The sequence below is a fragment of the Phyllostomus hastatus genome, unplaced genomic scaffold (genome assembly GCF_019186645.2).
Source record: "Phyllostomus hastatus isolate PE091 unplaced genomic scaffold, TTU_PhHast_1.1 phas_scaffold_78, whole genome shotgun sequence".
NCBI classification, from domain to species: domain Eukaryota; kingdom Metazoa; phylum Chordata; class Mammalia; order Chiroptera; family Phyllostomidae; genus Phyllostomus; species Phyllostomus hastatus.
In genome coordinates, this window is record NW_025334041.1 from 113,868,809 (window position 1) to 113,889,318 (window position 20,510).

At 37.1% G+C, this 20,510-nt stretch overlaps 1 protein-coding gene across 1 annotated transcript; it reads left to right on the forward strand.

Moving 5' to 3' along the window:
- Positions 1–10,466: 10,466 nt before the first annotated feature.
- Positions 10,467–10,673, forward strand: LOC123811354 (40S ribosomal protein S27-like). Its single transcript, XM_045827303.1, has one exon. It carries the CDS (start codon positions 10,467–10,469, stop codon positions 10,671–10,673), a length of 207 nt encoding a protein of 68 aa, XP_045683259.1.
- Positions 10,674–20,510: the final 9,837 nt, after the last annotated feature.

The following is a 20,510-nucleotide window of genomic DNA, read 5'->3' on the forward strand; positions in this document are numbered from 1 at the left end:
AAATATTTTTCCATTTAGCAACTGCTAAAGCAAGTTATACAAAGGATATTTAAAATATTATAGAAACCAAGTTTGTAGAAAGATAAGATGGCTAAGGCAGAAGACTCAAGAACTCTGGGGCACTCCTGATAACTAGAAAACATGTGGACAGAGGCTAACTTTATTTTCAACTCAGCCTCAAAACTATTTAATGATGTATTTTAGTTATGTTTTTAAAAATACACCAGCAGTGCATTTATAAATATCTGTATGGAAAAGAAAACTTACAAAAATTAGAAGCTATGGTCAATGAAATCTACACTTTTTGCTATTTATTGTTTATTTCCCCACATTTTATAATTTTTGAGTAAATTGACAGATTCTTCTAACTTGAATTGAGAGTGTCTTATGAATCTTCATGCAGATACTTTCCCAAAGGTTTATCCAAAATATGTTTCAATCTCCTATTGTCTGCCCTTAAGGTGTACTATCTGTAACAGTGATTTTTCAACCAGTGAGCCACAAGGATTTATAAAACATGCAATATCTCTCTTCTTTTCCCTTAGATTGTCAAACTTGAAAAAACAACAACAACAACAACAGCTAACACAATAGCCATTTGCTGTGAATCAAAATTATACCTATTTGTTTTGTCAAATTGGCCAAAAATATTTTGGTGTGCTGCAGAACTTAATAATTAGTTTTTGTGTCATGAAATAAAAAAGGTTGAAAATCACTGCTCTATAACACTCATGTGTTATTATTTGTAAAAATTTTTATGAGTTTATTTAATCAAACTGATGACATATTATTACTTATTATCTAATACATCTTTGCTCATCAAATTAAATAGCATTCTTTCATGTGAATGAAAAACGAATCCTTTGCCTCTCTGTCTTCTGTGTTCTTCATTTAGCTAAACTATGCTAGCTATTGAAGCTAGATGATTGACAAGGTGGGGAGAAATTGATCCATAGTATTAGCTTCCCTGCCTAATGATTTGGTTTTAAAAACATGTAGACCAAAAGTGACTTCTAAACACTCAAGTTTGGAACTTCATCATTTCTCTTAAATAATACCAACATGGATAACCTCATCTTTTTTGAATTCTGTCTTTCAGACTGAATTATAATATTTTATATCAATATTATTAGCAACAAAAATAAGAATGTTATTTGGGAATTTTGAAGTTATTTGGGAATTATGAGTAACTGCTTTTGTAACCTGTGAAAGAGAAACTGTAAAGAAATGAAGTCTATATACCCTCATACCTCCTAAGAAGCTTATTCTGAATCATTTTTTAAATTTCAACATTGAGCCAAATTTCTTTAATTTCTTTCACTTAGAGTCTCTTTAGAGATGTATAACATGGCATCCGAATAACTAGATCTAATTTTCATTAATAATAGCAATTGTAGAAGAGAAAACGTGTCACCTCTTCAGAGAAAATTTCCTGACCAGGCAGTGGAAATTAGATATATTTATTTTGCTCCTCATAGCAACGTAGAGTTTCCATCATAGTAATCCTACTTTCCAGGTCTGTTGCTGTGTATTGGGGTGTGTGTGTGTATTTGTCTTAAGGTAGATTGAAATTCCATGACAATGAGTAAGGTAAATACTAACACTGTCCACATTTTAGAAATGATGAAGCAATCACTCCAAACCCAAATGCACTGAGGACACATACTCCGTAAGTAGCCAAGGTAGAATGCAAACCCTGGTCTCTCTGACTTGGGCACGACAGTGTTCCAGCATTTTACCGTTCCCTTTTCTGTGCAAGCACTCTGCGTGTGCCCCCCAGAGACCGTGCAGAAAGTTGGACCCTGAAGTGACATATTGAGCTGGTGATGTCTATGTAGTTTAAAGCTGAATTATATTAAGTTAGGAAAAACTGACTAACAAATAAGTGTGACATGGATAAGAAAATATTTCAAAATATAAAACAAGAGCAGTTGTAAGTTTTAGCCATAGTACTGTGATATTTAACATGAGTATACTCATGCATGCTTTCTTCCCAGTAAAGCAGGTACAATAGTCCTGCAGTTTGGGCATCCTTCCTAACAAATTTTATAAAAAAACTAATGATAACAATGTAGCAATGATTGGACCATTTTAGACAGAGAAAAGTGCTGCCAATTTTTGCTTTCTTAATTGTTTTCGATGTAAAGGAATATGATGTATATAACAGTGCTTTTAAAGATAGCAAAGTAAATTATTTAGAAAATTAGAGGTAATTATCTCAGTATGACAGACATGCTAATTTCTGTTTGAGTTCTCTTTTTGTCAACCCACCTTAGGTGTTGTTTTTTATTATCTTCTGTTTGTTTAAACTCTGAATAACATTTTTTTCTCGTCTCCATTCATAATGACGAAGTTTAATATATTATTTTCTAGAAACTATTCCTAGCCAATCCAAGTATTATCATTCATATTAAATAAGTTTTAAACGTCTCATTTTTCTCTTTAAAATTAGTTTATATTGTTTTTAATATTATATGCATGTATTAATAAAATTTTTTCACTAGTTACCATGACTATATTCTTATATATACAAAAAACATGGTTTGATTTTTTAAAATAGTATTTTAATAACATAATTATGGAGTCCAGTATTCCTCAAGGCTAATCTAGCCAATGGGCATTCTCAATTTTCAGTTATTGAGCTTTTTTTGAAACACTTTATCTTGTTAAAATAATTCAATTTCTCACATTTTATATTTATGTCCTCGATGTAGCTAGTGCATGAGTGACATCCACAGTGTCCTGTCTTCAACAACATTGCTCAGCTCCCGTAGAGTCCTGCCTATGGCTCTTCTTGTGGAGTGAACCCATGTCATATCTGGTCTTCCTCTTTTTTACTGCCTTCTATTTTTCCCAGCATTGTTGTCTTTTATAATGAACCCTGCCTTCTCACGATGTGCCCAAAATAGAACAGCTTCAGTTTTGTCATTTTTGCCTCCAAAGATAGGATTGAAGGCTCTTGATGAAAAAAAGTGTCTAGTACATCTGAGATAAATGTCATAGAGCAAATGGAAGGTATAGCAATCATACTCCAAATCATGTACATTCAAGGCAAGGAGATGCATTTCTGGATACTATTTTAGTAAATGCATAAATATTATTTCCATTTTGTAGAAATTTATTGCATAAATAAAACAGAAAATTGAAAGTAGAAAATTGGCAGTAAAATAAAGGATTTCCATAGAAATAGAACTTTTTCTGCAATGTGTTGGAGAAGATTAATGATGCTAAGAAAAGTAGACATTAGCCCAACAGTCACTCCGCAGTCGGTGGCATGTTTAGAATGGAAAGAAACGTGGACATATAATAGTGATTGAAGGCATATATTTTGGCATAAAATCATTGTGTTATATAAATCCATTGAAAGTAGGGCATGCGAGGCGAGAGCAAAGAAGGGAAGGGTAGATGATGGTTTCAGTTTTGGATAGCTACATTTGATTTAACTATGAAGAATCCTTCAGGCCACGTGCTAAGCAGCCTGGACCTCATAACAAAATGTCTAGTAAAAGTGAAGGAAATTTTTAGAAACTGGTAATAGTTGAAGCTATAGATGAGGATAATAATGCTTGTAGTAGATGGGGGGAAAGTAGGAGCACATAAAGTCCAATAGTTTACTAGATACCAGTATGCTAATGCAGGTGAAGGAAAAGAACACAAGCTTATAATGTGTTTGATTATATTTTGTGTTTATAGCATAAAATAAATGGCAATTGCTATTAGTGTCATAGAATTATAATATAAAAATAATTGTGACAAATTATAGACATAGAGAACAACTCGGTGGTTGCTAGGGACAAAGAACTCAAAGACTGAAGAAAAAAGCATAGGTGGTTAAAAAAGAGCAATTACAGCAAATATCATAACCAAGAACTTGACAGTGATAAAATTTATTGTGTGGGTACTTAGTTCTATCCAGTTTTGCCACATGTGCTCCTTCGTCTGTCCATCACCACAGCCAAGCTTCAGAACAGTTCCATCACCATGAAGTGATGGAATTACTGCAATGCGTGCTTTCTGCCAAGGACAACTCCAAGTTCCAGCCCCTACTCAGACTAAGCAAAAGATCCCAAGGGAGAGATTGGTGTCAGTCTCAGCTCAGTGAACAGTTCTTCCTTCTACAGTACATTGGTTCATCCAGTCATCCTTGTTTTCTACAGCTCTCTTATGTCTTTGAGAGCGAGCAAAATTGGTGATCCAAAATATGCCTCTTAGGCATAAGAATTATTTGGAGCTATTTATTTTTGAGGAACAACAGACATAGAGAAGCTCTGAGAACAGAGTGGAACTTAACTCTTTGTAAGAGAATATAGAGAGAGAAAAAATATATATTTAAATAAAACAAACCATTATAATTCAATCATCAGAAACTAAAAAATTCTACAAGCTAAATGTCTGTTTCATTAATGTATAGATGACATTAAAATTTTATGGTAGGAAGTTTTTTTTAATCAGAAGATACAGTAACCAAATGTTTTATATGTATATGTGTGTGGGGGTGTTTATATATCAAGATGATCTGATTTTTTGAACAAAATAACTAAAAAAGAAGACTTTTTGAGACAATTATGATAATTTGATCATAATCCAATATTAGGTACAAAGGAATTATGATTGATTATTAGCTATGGTCATGCTTTTTAAGGTCCTTAAGTTTTTAAAAGATATCCTGAAAAATTTATGGATAATAAGATTCCTGAAATTCACTTTAAAATATTTCAAAAAAAGTTTAAGAAAGAGAGGAAGGAAGGAAGGAATAAAGAGAAGGAGGATAAAAGGGCAAGTGATGGATGAATGTGGAAAAGTAGATGGGGCAGATTTAGCAAATATTTATATTATGTGATGTATACAAAGTGTTTAATATACTACTGTCTCTATTGTGTTTGTGTTTGAAAATTTACATTGAAAACATTTTCCATAAAAGCTGTGAAACATTCTGAAAGCAAGAATTTACCTGCCATTATTTGCCTTGTGAATGTTTCCAGAAGGAAGAGTTGCCCTGTTAAAGCTTGCGATGCACTTAATTAAAAAAAAATTTGTTTCAAATGTATGAAATCCCTGGAGGTATTTGGGTAGAGTGTCACAATCTTGAGGGGAAAAAAAGAGTCCTAAAATTATTATGTAAGTTATACACACAAGCTTTATGCGGTTTGTGATTTTTCCAACTATTGACTGCTAAAGATAAATGTTAAAGACCCAAAAGTGGAAAACAGATCATATTTATTGGGATTTAACAAAACAATACAATTGTATGGGAATTAAATGAGGAAAAAGAAAAAATGCACAGAACCATTTTGTAAAAAGGGGAAACATGTTTTCCATTAATTCTAAGGAAAGTGGCACACGCTTCAAAGACAGAGTTCTCCTTTCACAATATATGCTTGTTACATTTCCTGGATCTGTGCAAACTTTGTCAGTCCTTCTAATTTACAAACAAAGGAAAAGGTTGACTTATTGTTCGCAACAATAATCTATGTCGAACCAATCGGAAGATTAAGGTGAAGGTGGCATGCACGTCTGGATTTATTCACACCAGCAGCAAGGGCAGTCTGTCATTCGTTGATCTGATTGAGAAGTGGTAACGGTGGGGATTTCACAAACGTTATGGGAGGGAGTCAGAGCAGAGCCGGTGGAAGCTTGAAGAGCTGTATCGTGTGCTTTGTTCCTTTGTTATTTCCTAGTGGAGCCCACCTGAGAAACCACTGTCACCCTTTCACCTGATTTATGATATTTTGCTTCTTCCTCCAAGAAGGGAGAGCTGGATCAAAAGCTATTTTGATGCTGGCCAAAAGATTTTTCAAGCCTTAGGAGATCACTTCAAGTCCTTGCATCTGTTTTCTGGCTGGATTGCTCTTCTGTGATTCCAAATATATGGATACACTTCCCCTGTCCGTGTAGCAGTCTCTGCAGTGCCTGGATGGTCCATCTCCCCGAGTCGCAGTGTCTGTAAGCAGCTGCAAGAAGAGGTGTTTCTCTTGTGTACTGAATCTTCATTTTGGAGTGATTCAGTTGGTGGAAGTGCCCCATCCATCACTGAAGAGTTTACTTTCCCCTGCAAGTTGTTTGCTGTTTCTTTGACATATGCTTTGCAGGATTTTAGAGTGTTCCATACTTAAATTATATACCACTTTGGTATTTAAATCAATGAATCTAAATTAATGCATAATGATTACTTTCAATTTGCCTTCACTTAAGGAAGATGACATAATTAATCATGTTTGTTTGATCAGGTCTTGCAAATGAACTTATACATTTGCATTAGGTCTCTAGAAGATGAGTTAATTCTCTTGATCTTTTTAAGCCATTAGAAGAGGATGTCCATTCTGTGGTTAAGTCAGTAGCTTTTTTTTCCCCCTGCTCCTCCTCTTTCCTCAACCTTCCCTCTTTTTATGCCTGTTTCTTATCCCTCTCTCTTTATCCCACCCCTACTCTTTTTTTCCCTCCCTTTCTTTCATTGCATGTATATCATGCAGCTGCCACTGTGCTAAATACTAAAAATGAAATATTAAATAACTTAGAAGTGGACATGGCTGGCACTTCCAACCAGAGACCAATTAAACTTGCTCTCCATAGCATATAGTTATGAAAACTATTTTACGTCCCAGTCTACCAGTTTTATCATCTACGCAATATCTATGTTTATTTCTATTGGTTGACTCTTCTCCTTATTATGAGTTGTACATATTTTCCTGCTTCTTTTAATGCCTCATCATTTTTGATTGAATGTCAGACATTAGCATTTCACCTTTTGGAGTGCAGGGTAATTTTGTATTTCTTTAATTGTGAGCTTTGCACTCACATGCAATTAACTTAGTTGGGAGCAGTTTAATTCTTTTAGGTCTTGCTTTTAAGCTTTGTTATGTGGGACCAGTTAAGTCTAGGGCTAATTTTGCTCTGCTATTGAGATACAAAAGCTGTCTGAGTCCTCTCTCCTGTGGCCTGTCTATGAAGCTTTCCACTATGTGGAATTCTAACTATTCCCAGCCCTTTGTGAGCTCTGAGGACTGTGCCAACCTGTCCTTTCTGATGGTTCTTTCCCAGCCTCGGATTTTTACTTTGCACAGACCACTACTCAGCAGATGACTCTAGGGGAGCCTGCTGAAAATCTCCAGAGCTTTCTCTCCTTGTAACTCTCTCTTTGTGGCCCTTTGTTCTTCCTGTGGTTCTTTCTTCTCTGTCTGGCAATCTCCTCTTTGTACTACCGGTATATCCTGCAAGTTCTGGACAGCTTGTCCTCCTGAATTTCCAACCTTATCTCCTCAATTGAAGGAGTCTGTTGGGCTGCATTCTGGTCCCCTTGCTGTGCTGTGGCCTGGAAACTGTCTTCAGGCAGTGTGTGGAGGCAGTTTTTGCATCAGCTGGTTTGTTTCTGTTATCTCAGGGATCGCTGCCTTGGGCTGAAATTGTTGTGTCATATACAATTTATTTTGTCCAGATGTTTTAGTTAAGACAAAAGTTATATTGAATTCTTATTTTTCCATATTGACCATAAACCTATATATATTTTTCCAATTCTCATGGCAAGGAGTTATTACTATATCCATTTTTATAGATAAAAGAATCCAAGCTTATCTAAAATCAATAACACTCAAAATCGCATATTTGGTACAGTCAGTAGGCAAACCCTGATGTATGTTGGCTGATCTAAAAACAGGCTTTCCTATGAACTGTAAATTGTCTAAATGGAAAAAGAAAATGAAAAACATTCTGTTGACAAAAATCTTCTGTCTGTCAGGTTTTACTTTTTTCTTAATCATACGAATAACTATTTTGAAGGGGGAGTAGTGTTAGGAGGCTAGAATCCTGAGAAACTAGTGTTGGGTAATCATTTCTATTGGCTTAGAAAACTCAATATTTCTGAGTTACAGATTACTTATCTATAAAGTAGAAATAAATTACCTGTCTTATTTATCTCACAGAATACCATGCCCTTCCTTTTGTGAGGGGGCCATGCTTATCTCAGTAGGTCAGCATGGCCGTGGCCGGGGGCTAGGAGTGAAGGCAGCAGAGGGAAGACCACCTGGGAAAGGCAGGAAGTATCCAACCGCGTGACCATGGCCCAGAGCGAAGTATTGTGCTGACTAAGAAAAACAAAACTAGAAATAGGATACTCTCCTGATTAGTACTGTTTTGGTTGAGGATATAGTCAGTGTTTTTTCTATGAAGGTGAATCTAATTAAATGCAGAGGTGTTTTGTTTTAGTCAATTTTGTTTTTTCCTAAATATAATAAACATGTTGGGATTGATGCTGAATTACTTATTACAGAGGTCATGAACTTGAATACAGTTACCCTTCATTTGTATAATACCCAGGCTATTTTTTCATGTTGAATATTTATGAAACCATAGCTTCAAAGGAGCTCCAAACAAATAGAATACTTATGGTAGCCCATACCAATACCCAGTCCTGTCTGTCTCCTATATAACTGTAGTGACAAAAATAGGTCTGTATGGAGATAGGTACAATGAAGCTCTCACCTCACAACACCTGATCCTCAAGGCAAGTATATTTTAACATGGCAGGAGGAATGATATCCAATTCTTAGCCCCAGCAGAATTCTGCTAAATATGTTACACTAGGAGTCTTATTAAGAGACATAGGCTAACTTGGAACAGGCTGAGAAGCCTCCAACCCCACTAACGTGGCTTCAGCTTCGGGAAGGAGAAGCAAAGTGCAGCAGGGCCATTGAGAGTTACTTTGCATATCTAAAGAACTTGGCCAGTGTTTTAGTAATGCTAATAGCTGTGCCTGCCACACTTGGAACCTGGGAGATGGACAGGACTCTAACCTTGATGTAGCCAGAGGGGCTTGCTGTGCCTGCAGGAGAGCTGGAAGGCAGTTTCCCTACACCATGGGTCAAGCTTGCCCAGACTAAAAATGGCAGCAGAGAAAGGCAGAAGAGCCCAGAGTACTGGCAGATCACTTTGTGGGAGGAGTGGGAAATGGGTTTACGGAGGAGGAACAGGGCAAGGATTTAAACCCAAGTGCAGAACAACCATGCTCTTTTAGCCATATGGGGGTCTCTGCCATGTAGCTTAGAAAGGAGGAGAAAAGCAGGATGTAGCAGCTGTTTGGGTGAGTCTTGGTCATGCCGGTTGACAGGATGGAGAAAGACCCCCACCAGCCACCATGAGGAGGGACCATGTGGTTTTGGATTAAGAGCAGCAGCCGAGCCAAGCATGGGCGACCAGGAAAAGCTGGAACATTAAAACAGCTGAGCTACAGACTTCCGTTTCTGTTCCTGAAAGACACTACCTCTGACTGGCCTGGTGTGGCAAGGGGAGACAGGACTGTGTGTGTGTTTGTGGGCATTTCTTTTGTTTTTAAGGGAGTGAGATTTAATAGAAGAAATCTGCCATTATTTTAATCCTGTGTAACTTTTGGAAAAATAATCCCTTTTCTTTTCGTAAGATTCCGATATTAGGAGTCACGGTATTTTCGGCGGCGGGCAATAGAGCCCAGCATTTCTGTTTCAAACTGAGGTTTAGACATGAGTGCAAGGAATAATTGTGCATGTGAAGAAAGAGGTGAACAGGAATGAATTATTTTTCATTTATGGGCAGGAAATAAGACATGATGCATAAAAGGGTCCCAAAGACATATATCAGAAGCTGCCTAAGAAATGAATTGAGTGCAATGCATTTTGTTTTTGTGAGAACATAATTATAACTTTGACTTCTATAAAATTCTCTGCAAGTACAAGTACATAATAAAAGAAAGGCCAATTCCAACCAAGAAAGGCAGCTCCAGTCAGCTATCTAGTTTAAGATATGCCTCCTTTCCTTCAAGGCTCATTCTAATTCCTGGTTTGCCTTTTAGTATTTAGCTCATGCTGAAGTTTAGCATGTACGTGAAGTATATATTTCAAAGGTGGTTAAGATGGGGAGGTATTAAACTATATAAAATAGAACTACTTAAATACATTAGTATGTATTGTTAGAGAGTCCTGTCTAGTATAAAATCTTTGAATACGTGGATTCAAAAACCTGAACAGGACAACAATGTGGAAGCTAAAAATCAACATATTTTTACATGGAGTTTTTTATTCTTTGATTTTTTAGATACTTTGGAAAACAAAAAATCAAAACACAACAAGATAACAACAACAACAAAACCCTAAACTGGCACCTAGTAATATTTAAGGGAAACAATGAGATTTTGTATTATTGCTGAAAACTGCTATTTATTTTTCTTTTAATGTCAAGAAAATAAATAATTGGGTAGGTTTATTAGAAAAAATATAATTTTAAGCTGACACTGAAAAAGGATGCTTTTTATACTGTTGAGAATATGGATGGGCTTCTCTTAAGATTAAAATGTGGATAAAGAGTATCAAGGAAGGTGCTCTTTAATACATAATTAAAGTAAAAGCAGTGGCTTTCCAGTGATGATGGCCTCCATCTCCTCTAGAACAGGAGAAGAGGAAACCAGGAAGAAGCTCCTGGTGCAGAGCCCCAGTTCCCACTTCATGGATGGGAAATGCCCAGGATGCTGTGAAGTTATCCCCGTCATTAGTCATGTGCAGACAGTAGTTCTGTGTGTTGGCTGCTCCACTGTCCTCTGTCAGCCTGCAGGAGGCAAAGCACGGCGTTCAAAAGGATGCTCCTTCGGAAGGAAGCAGCACCCTGAATCAAGATACAGTGGTGAACCATCCCCCAAAACACAGTTTGAATAAAAAAAATTTTTAAATACTTTCCTATGTCATTATTTTTTATTTTATTTTATTATTTTTAGAGAGGGAAGGGAGGGAGAAAGAGAGAGAGAGAGAAACATCAATGTGCGGTTGCTCGGGGCCGTGGCCTGCAACCCAGGCATGTGCCCTGACTGGGAATCGAACCTGTGACACTTTGGTTCGCAGCCCACACTCAATCCACTGAGCTATGCCAGCCAGGGCTTGAATAAAAATTAAATAAATAAATCAATGTATAAAATGGGATTGGAATTATCAAATTTTTGAAGAGGCAGGTAGCTTGAACAAATCCCTTGTCTGCCATTCTGCCATGGAGGTTTAACAAGAAATGAAGTTACCCAGACAAGTAGAGAGAGCCTCAGAAACCAACTAGAGATAATTACCTGATCAAGAATCCACTTAATATATACTTGGCTTAGTCTTCTTTGTTTGAAAATGAGCTAAAAGCTGGAGAAATCCTTAGTCAGAAGGAGAACTGCAAGAATATATATATAGACTTAGAAATAGGAAAAATTAAGATTCAGGAATCAGATAGTGTAGGAGCTGACATTTAACAGTGTGGCAGGGTCTGTGATATAATGGTGCTGCCAGTGACTCAAGCCCAAATATGAGTCTTGAAATTTGGCTGAAAAAGTTCAAAGTCCTCAAAAGGGTAGATGGAACTGATCATAATACGTGAGCTGGTATATATGCTCTAAAGAAACCAAATAGGACAGGGAGAAAAAAAGTTAGAGATAAGCAAAGATATTCAGGGTCCCTGCTTAATTTATCTATAGCTTCATAATAAACCAGCCCAAAATTCAGTGGCTTATACCAGCAACAGTGATTTATTTTGCCCCCAGATCTGCAGTGTAGGTAGGGTGTGACCGGAACAGCTCACTTCTGTTCCATATGGTGTTTCAGCTGGGAAATTTGAATGGGGGTGGATAATTTACCACATTAGCACTGAGTGGGAGCTCAACAAAGAAAACAGACCAGGAATTTCAGTCTAATTGAAATGGGGTGCAAAAAGGTTGGGAGGGGATAGCAAAGCATATTCCCCACAGTCCATGGTTGGGGGATAGGGAAGGGTGCGGTATGGTGGTTAAGATACCCTTCATAACTATGGCAAGTTGAAAGTTGGTTGATAGCTGTGCTACCACCCCAGGCAAAAGACGTATGTGACTTTCAGAAGGTATAATGATTTGTGACATAGTAGCTGGGGGGAACTTGTACAGCACCTATGAGAGAGGCAGGGAGGCAGAGGTTCCCATGTCATGGGGTACTATTGCCCTGACTAAAGATGGCAGCTGAAAGAAAGTAAAAGATATGGGAGAACTGGCAAAAATAGCCATGAGGAGGGGCTGGATATGAGGATATGTAGGAATTTCCAGGTCAGCATTTAAAATCAGGGTGAGCTGAAAGAGAAGGAGCTTGTCCACCATGAGGTCTGAGAGAGTAGGTAGCAGCCATTAGGAGGGGAGCCATGAAGTAAGGAGATTCGGCCATGCAGCCTGGGGTTATAAAGAAGGCAACCATGTGTGCTAAGGAAAGAGTGTAAGGAGAGAGCTGATGAGCTCAGCAGGAACCTGTCAAACCAAACATGGATTAGCAGGAGATACTTGCAATACTGAACTGTGGCCGGGAATGCTGAGACTGTAGACTTCTGCTTCTCTGAAGGACATACAAAGAAGCCACTCTCATGGGACATGTGCCTTCCCTGGATTCCACCATGATCCAGTGTAACACAGCATACGCTTTCCTGGACTACTACTACATGGAGGATGAGGACAGCATACCCCAGATCCTGAAGGAGAGAACTGCTGCAAGAGGATAGTGACTCTAAAACCCATGAGTATAACTTCTGGAGAGGATGGTGAACTGCTTGTATGGCCGGCTTCAGAACAGATAAGGATATGGGGAAGTTTGGGGCATGTTTTTGGCTTATGGCCTGGTGGGGAGCAAGGGAAGTGGTGGGCCTCGTGGCAGAACAGCACTCTGAGCAGGTGAGCTCCCAGCCCCCAGAGGTTGGAATCCTGTTGATAAAAACTTGTTTCCTTCAACACTAGTTGTTGAGTTATGCATCAAGCCGACACATGGACAGGTCCCAGTTTGCTTGGTTATACCATTACATATTGATTTCATCATGAGACTGCCAGGGCTTCTGTAAAGCATAGCAGATGGGTTCTAAGAGTGAGTGTTCATGAAAATAAGAGGGAAATTGGCAGTCTTAAGTCATCATTCAAAAACCTGGTAGATAGTCTCACCATTGCTGTTCAAAGCAGTTATAGAGCCTGCCCAGAATTAAGGGTAGGGGACATTAACCCTACTTCCCAATAAGAGTTGGCCCTGTCTGCCACAACTGAGGAGCCATTGGAATGTCCTAGAACAGAGAAGTAATATCTTAGTAAATATATGGTGATCTGAATATTAGAAAGTATTTCTTGGGGTCCCAAATGGAGAATCATATTATTATTTAGGGGTTCATAGGAAGATGTATAGGAAGTAGAACAGCTGTAGAGTGGACATGCAATGTTGCACATGTCCAGAGTTTAGAAAAGCATGGAGGCCATAATTAAAGTGTTACGAAGTTTCTGAATGGAATTATATCACTTCATACTTAGTTGGTGCTACCACTGAGGATCTATCTTAGTCAAAAATTTGATTAATTTTATTATTCTGTGTAGCTCTTTTCTGTATTTATAGACTTTAGAAAAATATATTCTTATAAACAACCTTCTTAAGTATAATATATAGCAATACAAGAGTACAATAATAAGCCTTGACTGGTGTCATAGATTGGGTGTCATCCCACAAACAGGCCACTGGTTCAATTCCTGGTCAGGGCACACGCCTGGGTTGCGGGTCAGGTCCCCAGTTGGGGACATGCAAGTGGCAACCACACATTGATGTTTCTCTCCCTCTCTTTCTCCTTCCCTTCCCTTCTCTCTAAAAATAAATAAGATATGGAAAAGAAAGAGCACAATAATGATACAACCTACACATGAAAGTCCTCTGTGATGGTAACAAGAAAGAAACCAGAATACTAAACAGAAAAAAAGAATCTTAATAGCTAGAATTTTTATAGTTAGCCACAGTTACTAAATATTTATTATAAGCCAGCACCAGTATGACCTAAGCACATAAAAATGGAAATTCTTGGGTTTTTTCCAAAAAGAACTTTCTACAAGACTTAGAAAATCTAATGACTACTGTACAAGTGAGACAAAAGTTTGTGCTTAACGTACAAATGTGTGATTGACAGTTCTGAAGGTCGAGGTTCAGGGCAAGCAAATGTTCACAGTGGGTGGTGGGGAAATTTTGATACAATAATATTACATTTGGAATAGACCAGTATTCTCATAGAGGAAAACATGCAGAAAAAATATTTTGAAAAAAAATTTTTAGTTATAGGAAAGTAACCTAAGCAGTATTTCAGAGTTAGTAAATAAAGTTTTCTTTAAACTGATAAATAAAAGTCATATGGTCAAAACCATCATTCATGTATCTTTGAATATTCTTTCTCACTTGGAGATGAGAATAAAAGAGACTTTCAAATCTTTATTTTAGTTTGCGAAAGGAGAGGCAAGGAAATCCATACTGGAAAGATGCTGAGAGCAGTAAAGAATTCAATAAAATGTGTAATAGTTGCTGACAATGTTAAGCTATTAAAGAGACACACTGTGCAATGGGAGTTCAATTTTATTCCAGCTGACAGATAAATTCTGTTTTAAAAAATAGCTTTTTGCGATCTGAAAGAAAGGATCAGAGGAGAATTCTGAGTATGCAAACAATGGAAATAAATCATCTGCATATTTAGAAACACTATATCAAATGATGCCTCATGAGTTTAAGTATCTCATGAGGGATGGAACGAAGATCAGCAGCAAGGATCTCAGCTGAAATTTAAAGCAGAAGGTGACAGAAAGGCAGGCTAGTCATTGCCTGGCTCCTGTTGCCATGGGATGACAGGCACGTCTTGGTCTGATGGCCAGGACCCATGGCTAAGCCCTCTAATCTCCATCTTCACTGGTATTAATTATATAAGGATAAAAAGAAATGCAGATGACTTGTAATTGCCTCTACTTTTGTCCATACTCACTGTGACAAATGTTTCGGTCTCTAGCGTCAGGTTATCAAGATGCTTTTTCGTGTAGCTTTTTTTGTGTGTTTATAGACTTTAGAAATATACTTATAATCAATCTTCTTAAGTATAATATATAGCAATAAAAGAGAACAATAATAAACCCTAACCGGTGTCATAGGTTGGGTGTTACACTACAAACAAAGGTGTTGCTGGTTCAATTCCTGGTCAGGGCACATGCCTGGGTTGCGGGCCCATAACTTTAAAGAATTAGGTGTCTTCAGAAAAAAAATCTGTTCCTGGAAACACCCTCTAAGAACTCCATGTGTACTTAAATTATACAGTCTAATTTACTTTTAAATTTTTATGTACAGTTTTATAATTTGTGTTATAGACATTTTAGTGTTTGGACTGTAACATGGGTAAGGATCATCACTGCCATATGGACAGAACGGCTCCGTCCCCAAACACCTCTCCTCCTGCTCTCCACACGCACTCACACGGTCGCACCCCTGAAGCTGGGAGCCAGTCTGTTCTCCATCACTAAGGTTTGTCTCATAGATGTCATAAATAAGCAGCATTATACACCTTGTAACTTTGAGATGGTCAGCTTTTGAGACTGGCTTCATTTACATAACATATTTAATGCCTCTGAGATTCATCCACATTGTTCTATGTATCAGTAATTTGTTCTTTTGTATTTGTGAATGGTATCCCATAGTATGTTTGTGCCATAGTTTATTTACTTATCCATCGAAGGATATTTGGATTTTTTTTCTGGTTTGGGGCAATTATTAATCTGGACGTCATAATTGTGCATGTGCAGGTTTTCTTTGTGAACACATTGTCATTTCTCAAGGACAAATCCCTAGGCATAGCGTTGTTAGGTCATTTGGTGAGTGTATGTTTAGCTTTACAAGAAACTCCCAAATCATTTTCCAGAGTAGTTGGGGTTTAAATACATTATCTCCACATCCAAAGCCTCATCACATAACATTATGCTTTTGTGTATTTAACTGTCAAATATATTTTAAACAATTCAAGTGGAGACAAAAATAATCTTCTATATTTACCCAGATATTTATTATATCTATGGCTCGTTCTGTATTTCTCATGTTTCTTGGTTTCTTCTGCTATCATTTCCCCTCCTTCTAAAAAAATTTTTAGCCACTATTTCTTCAAATAACACAGGTAATATTTTCAGTATTACTCTTTTTCTTCTCCTTCTGGGACTATGATACAGAAATATTATGTATTTTTTTTATTATCTCACAGTTTCCTCAGTCTCATCCAATAAGTTTTTCATTCTGGTTATTTTGTTTTCATGGGCAATTGTCCTATTAGAGTCAGGCCACCAGTCCAACCTGCCTTCTGTGTGCCGTAGTTGTAATGTTCTGGTGCCAGATAAGCATTCAAAGCTTTTGCAGTGGTCTTATCTCCTGCTCAGTGGTCAGTTTGGAAACTGGGTAGAAGTTTCCTTAGCTCAGCTCTCATGCATTAATCTAACCAATCTATTATGTCAGTTTTCATTGTTTGGAATGGTAATTAGGATCAAATTCACACTGTGCAGCCACGGAGGTGAAACCTGTGTTCATTAGCAATTTATGGGATTGCTCTCTAAGAGTCTCTTGCTTTGCCTTTGCTCCTTCCAGGAAGTATCTTAGTACTCTCTATTTGGGTCCTGCATTCGGAAGCCATCCATTTCCATTGTTGCTACTTTGTGTTTGGGGTAGTATGAGAACAAAGAGGGAAGGAAGAAAGAGAGGGAAAGAGAGAAGAGAGGAGGAATGAAAGATGCAGAAAGAGAAAAATCGGAGTTGACCCGCTGTCTTGAAAGGGCAATTGTACTTCATCTGGAGGAAGATTCCTCCCCTCAGAATGTGACTTTTATGATTTTTCATGGTGGCTGTTATATTGTCACCATGAGATTACATGAGGACTGAACCATGAGAGAATGAACATTGAATTATTTCCAGCTTTTAGAAATCACAAATAAAGCTGCTATAAATATGCATGTGTATGATTTGATGTAAACAAGTATTTCTATTGTTCTAGGTGCAGTACCCAGGAATAAGAACATTGGCTCATATGGTAAGAATATGTTTAACTTTATAGGAATTGCCAAACAATTTCCCAAAGTGAATAACATTACATTTTCCCAGCAACAATGTGTGACAGTCCCCTGTACTTGGTATTGTCTACAATTTTACTTTAGCTATCATAATGTTTGGGTAGTGGTATGCCATTGTGGTTTAAACTTGTATTTTCCTAATAGCTAATGATGTTGGGTATCTTTTCTGGTGTTCATGTGAGTAATTGCCATTCCTATATCCTCTTTTGTGAAATGTCTGCTCAAGTCCCTTGTTCATTTTGTGAAATTGAATTGTTGTAATATTGTTGGGTGTTGAGAGTTGTTTAGATAGTCTGGATATAATCCTTTGTGGATGTATAGTTTGCAAATATTTTCTTTCAATTCATAGCTTTTCTTGATAAGCTTGATGTGTCTATGACAGGGAATCTTGTTTTTTTGCTATCAGAGGTCTCCTAATAGATATATCTCTACAAATGTGCAACCAACTTGAAGATTATTTCATTAGAATATCTTAATTTCTCTTTTGGAGAAACTCTAATCCCTTAATAGATTAAGACAGCTATTCAGGACCCTTTTCAAAGCTATGTAGTAAAAATAGTACTATCCCTACCCTCTGCCTTCCTTTATCAGAAAACTGTTGTCCTTTTCTCATATGGAATTGCACAGTTGTTATTGTGATTATAATTAAAGTGAATGACACAGTGCAAAAAGGGTGAGACTTGGCGTCATCAGACCTTAAGCCTCCTCCTACGTTGCAAGTATGTGCATAGCAAAGCGAATATGCTATGTGATTAGAGGAAGGTTTAAAAAAGTGTTTACTGGAGGAAATTGGTCTAGAAAAAAATGGCAGGAGTCAATTACAGTCAGCACAGTGGAGAATGACATTATAGGCAGAGGACATTGTGACCAAAGACTCAGAAGGGTACATTATAGAACTGTATTTACACTTGACGTGGAGCTTGCCTCAGAGGATGCCTAAGCAATTTGCAAATGTGCAGAGAGAGTATTCTGGTGACTCCTGACCTTTACTAAGATGAGAAGCATTTGTAGTCAGTTGCCCATAGAAACTTTCCTAGCTACTAACATGTTGGGAATTTGCCTAGATGCCTTTGAGAAGGCTTTTTGTTCATTTATGAAGCCATGCATTCTTGCATTCAAACACCTTTACTGAGTGATTATTTATGTGAAAATCTGTGTTACTACGTCTGCAAGGCTTTGCAGCTCATGTTTCCCAGGGACAAGGAACATCTGCATCACCTAGGAGCTTGTTAGAAATGCAGACAATCAGGGTCAGTGTCAGATTGACAGAATCAGACCCCAAGCTTAAACAAGATTCCCAGATAGTTCACATAAAGGTATCTGAGAGATACAAAGGAAGTTTGCTTACAGTGTCCTAGAACTTCCCAGTCCAATAAGGGAGTTAAAATACATGTACAATTATATTAATACTACATTACCAGTGCCCGCATGGCATGTGTCAATATGTTTGAAACAGCCTGGAACAGACTTTGAAGTCAGACTAACCCTAATGTGAGAAAAAAAATCTCAAATGCTTGTTTTCTGTGTGAATTTGCTCAAGTTATTTTTCCTTTCTCTGGCTCAGTGTCTTTACTTGTGGGGTATTAATAATGACCACTTTCCCAGGCTTTTTCAGAGTTAGGAATGACCCATGTAAGTAAGTGCTTACCACATTACCTGGAACAGAAAAAACACTGATTAAATAATGATGACTATTGTGGAAATTTAAAAGTTCACTCTTTCAGGTGGATAGGCTGTTGTAGATAAATTTTCATCGAAAGGTGACATTTTATCTGTCTCTTGTAGATAAAATTTTAATATAGGGTGTTAAGAATGAACAAAGAGCCTGGCTGTTGTGACTAAATGGATTGAGTACTGGCCTGCAAACTAAAGGGTCGCTGGTTCGACTCCCAGTCAGGGCACATGCCTGGGTTGTGGGTCAGGTCCCTGGTGAGAGACAGTGAGGGGCAACCACACACTGATGTTTTCTCCCTCTGTTTCTCCCTCCCTTCTCTTCTCTCTAAAAAGAAATAAATAAAATATTTTTTAAAAAGGAATGCACAAAGAAGAAGATACTCAGCATTCTAGTTATGATTTTCAACTATGGAAAGCTGTATTTCTTATACATATAGATACTGCTTGAGAGTCAAGAACTTTGTATGTTAGAACATCTATGTGTAATTTAGACCTAATCATCGATTCAGACCATCTGTCTGCAAATTCAATAATATAACATAAAATAGATAGTTTAGTCAAATGCATTACAAATTTGATTGTTTGAAAATAAACTGCCTGTTACAGTTTATTTAGCTTATGTTAAAATTAAATGATGTGGCCTTTTGTTTTTTACTGTTGGAAGCATAATGAGAGTTTTTAAAAATCATGAAATCCAATCATGGGTATTCATAGTGAATAGGCAAATACAAATCATGTTGGTTGCAATATGTTAATTTAGGGATTTTTTTGTAAAATATAAAATTCTATATTTTATTCATTGTTTGACTGAAGAACTTGCGAGTAAAATCATTTCATCAAACCCACCTTGATTATCAAGACCAACGTGGGTGAAAATAAACTTCCCGTCAGTACGCAATGGCAGGAACTGCCAGCTCTCTCACAGGGGCCAGGAGAAGGACAGTGTCTACACTCAGTTGTTGACACAATCACTGGTCTTAGCCATGTAATTATTTCATTGCAATTCTTCTAAATGTTTAAGTTAGAAATGCTATGGTGAATGCTACTGTAAAATTTCCCAAATTATTTAAAAAAAAAAATGAGTATCACCCAGGGAGAAATGTGAGCATTTTTATTTACTGTTCCAACCTTTTCTTTCTTCCTCTTTCAAAGCCCTGCCCAACAAAAATGACAGTATCTTCAGAGGGCAATAGGAAGTCGCAAGGAGACCAGACACGTGCAGAAAACAGGACTCAGGGCTGCCTCACTGAACCATCTGGAGTCTCCAGGGCTTGTGCATTTCCATCTGGCTTAGGTTATGCTTTTCATCGATATACTGGTTTTCCTTTTCTTTTCCTTTTCTCCCTTGGGAGCCTGGAAGAGAGGATATTAAAGACTCCCTCTGCCTTCTGCCTGGTTACTCAAGAGAATGGAATTTTTGCTATAGGCAAGAGGTAGATAACAGTTTGAGCTGCTGAAATCCTTTCGGTCTTGGGGTTTGGTAAAGCCATAAAACAGGGATTTCCATAATGTGTTTTGTGGGCTACTGGTGAACTTAAGATATTTTTATATATCTGTATAATAATATAAATGTATAATAAATAATAAACATAAATATATATTAGTATATATAAATATATAAGTATAGATGTATATAAATGCTATATAAAATAAACATAGTATAAGTAAATACATATAATTTATAAATGGTCTATACATAATCTTGTTATTTTGAAGGAAAAATGTCCACAATTTTTTACAAATTTTATTGTAAGTAAGATTCATAGTTTCACCAAAATGTTATCATAAGCTTAAAAATGGCCCATTTTTATCAAGAACTACTTGGAAAAGTTTCATTCACATAACTTTCAGTTTTCAGGTTGCACCTTTCTCAACCAAAGTATTTTCCCACTTTTGAGTGTTATTATTTTCATTTGATAAATTGACATTCTCATTGTTTTTGCTACTTTGCACC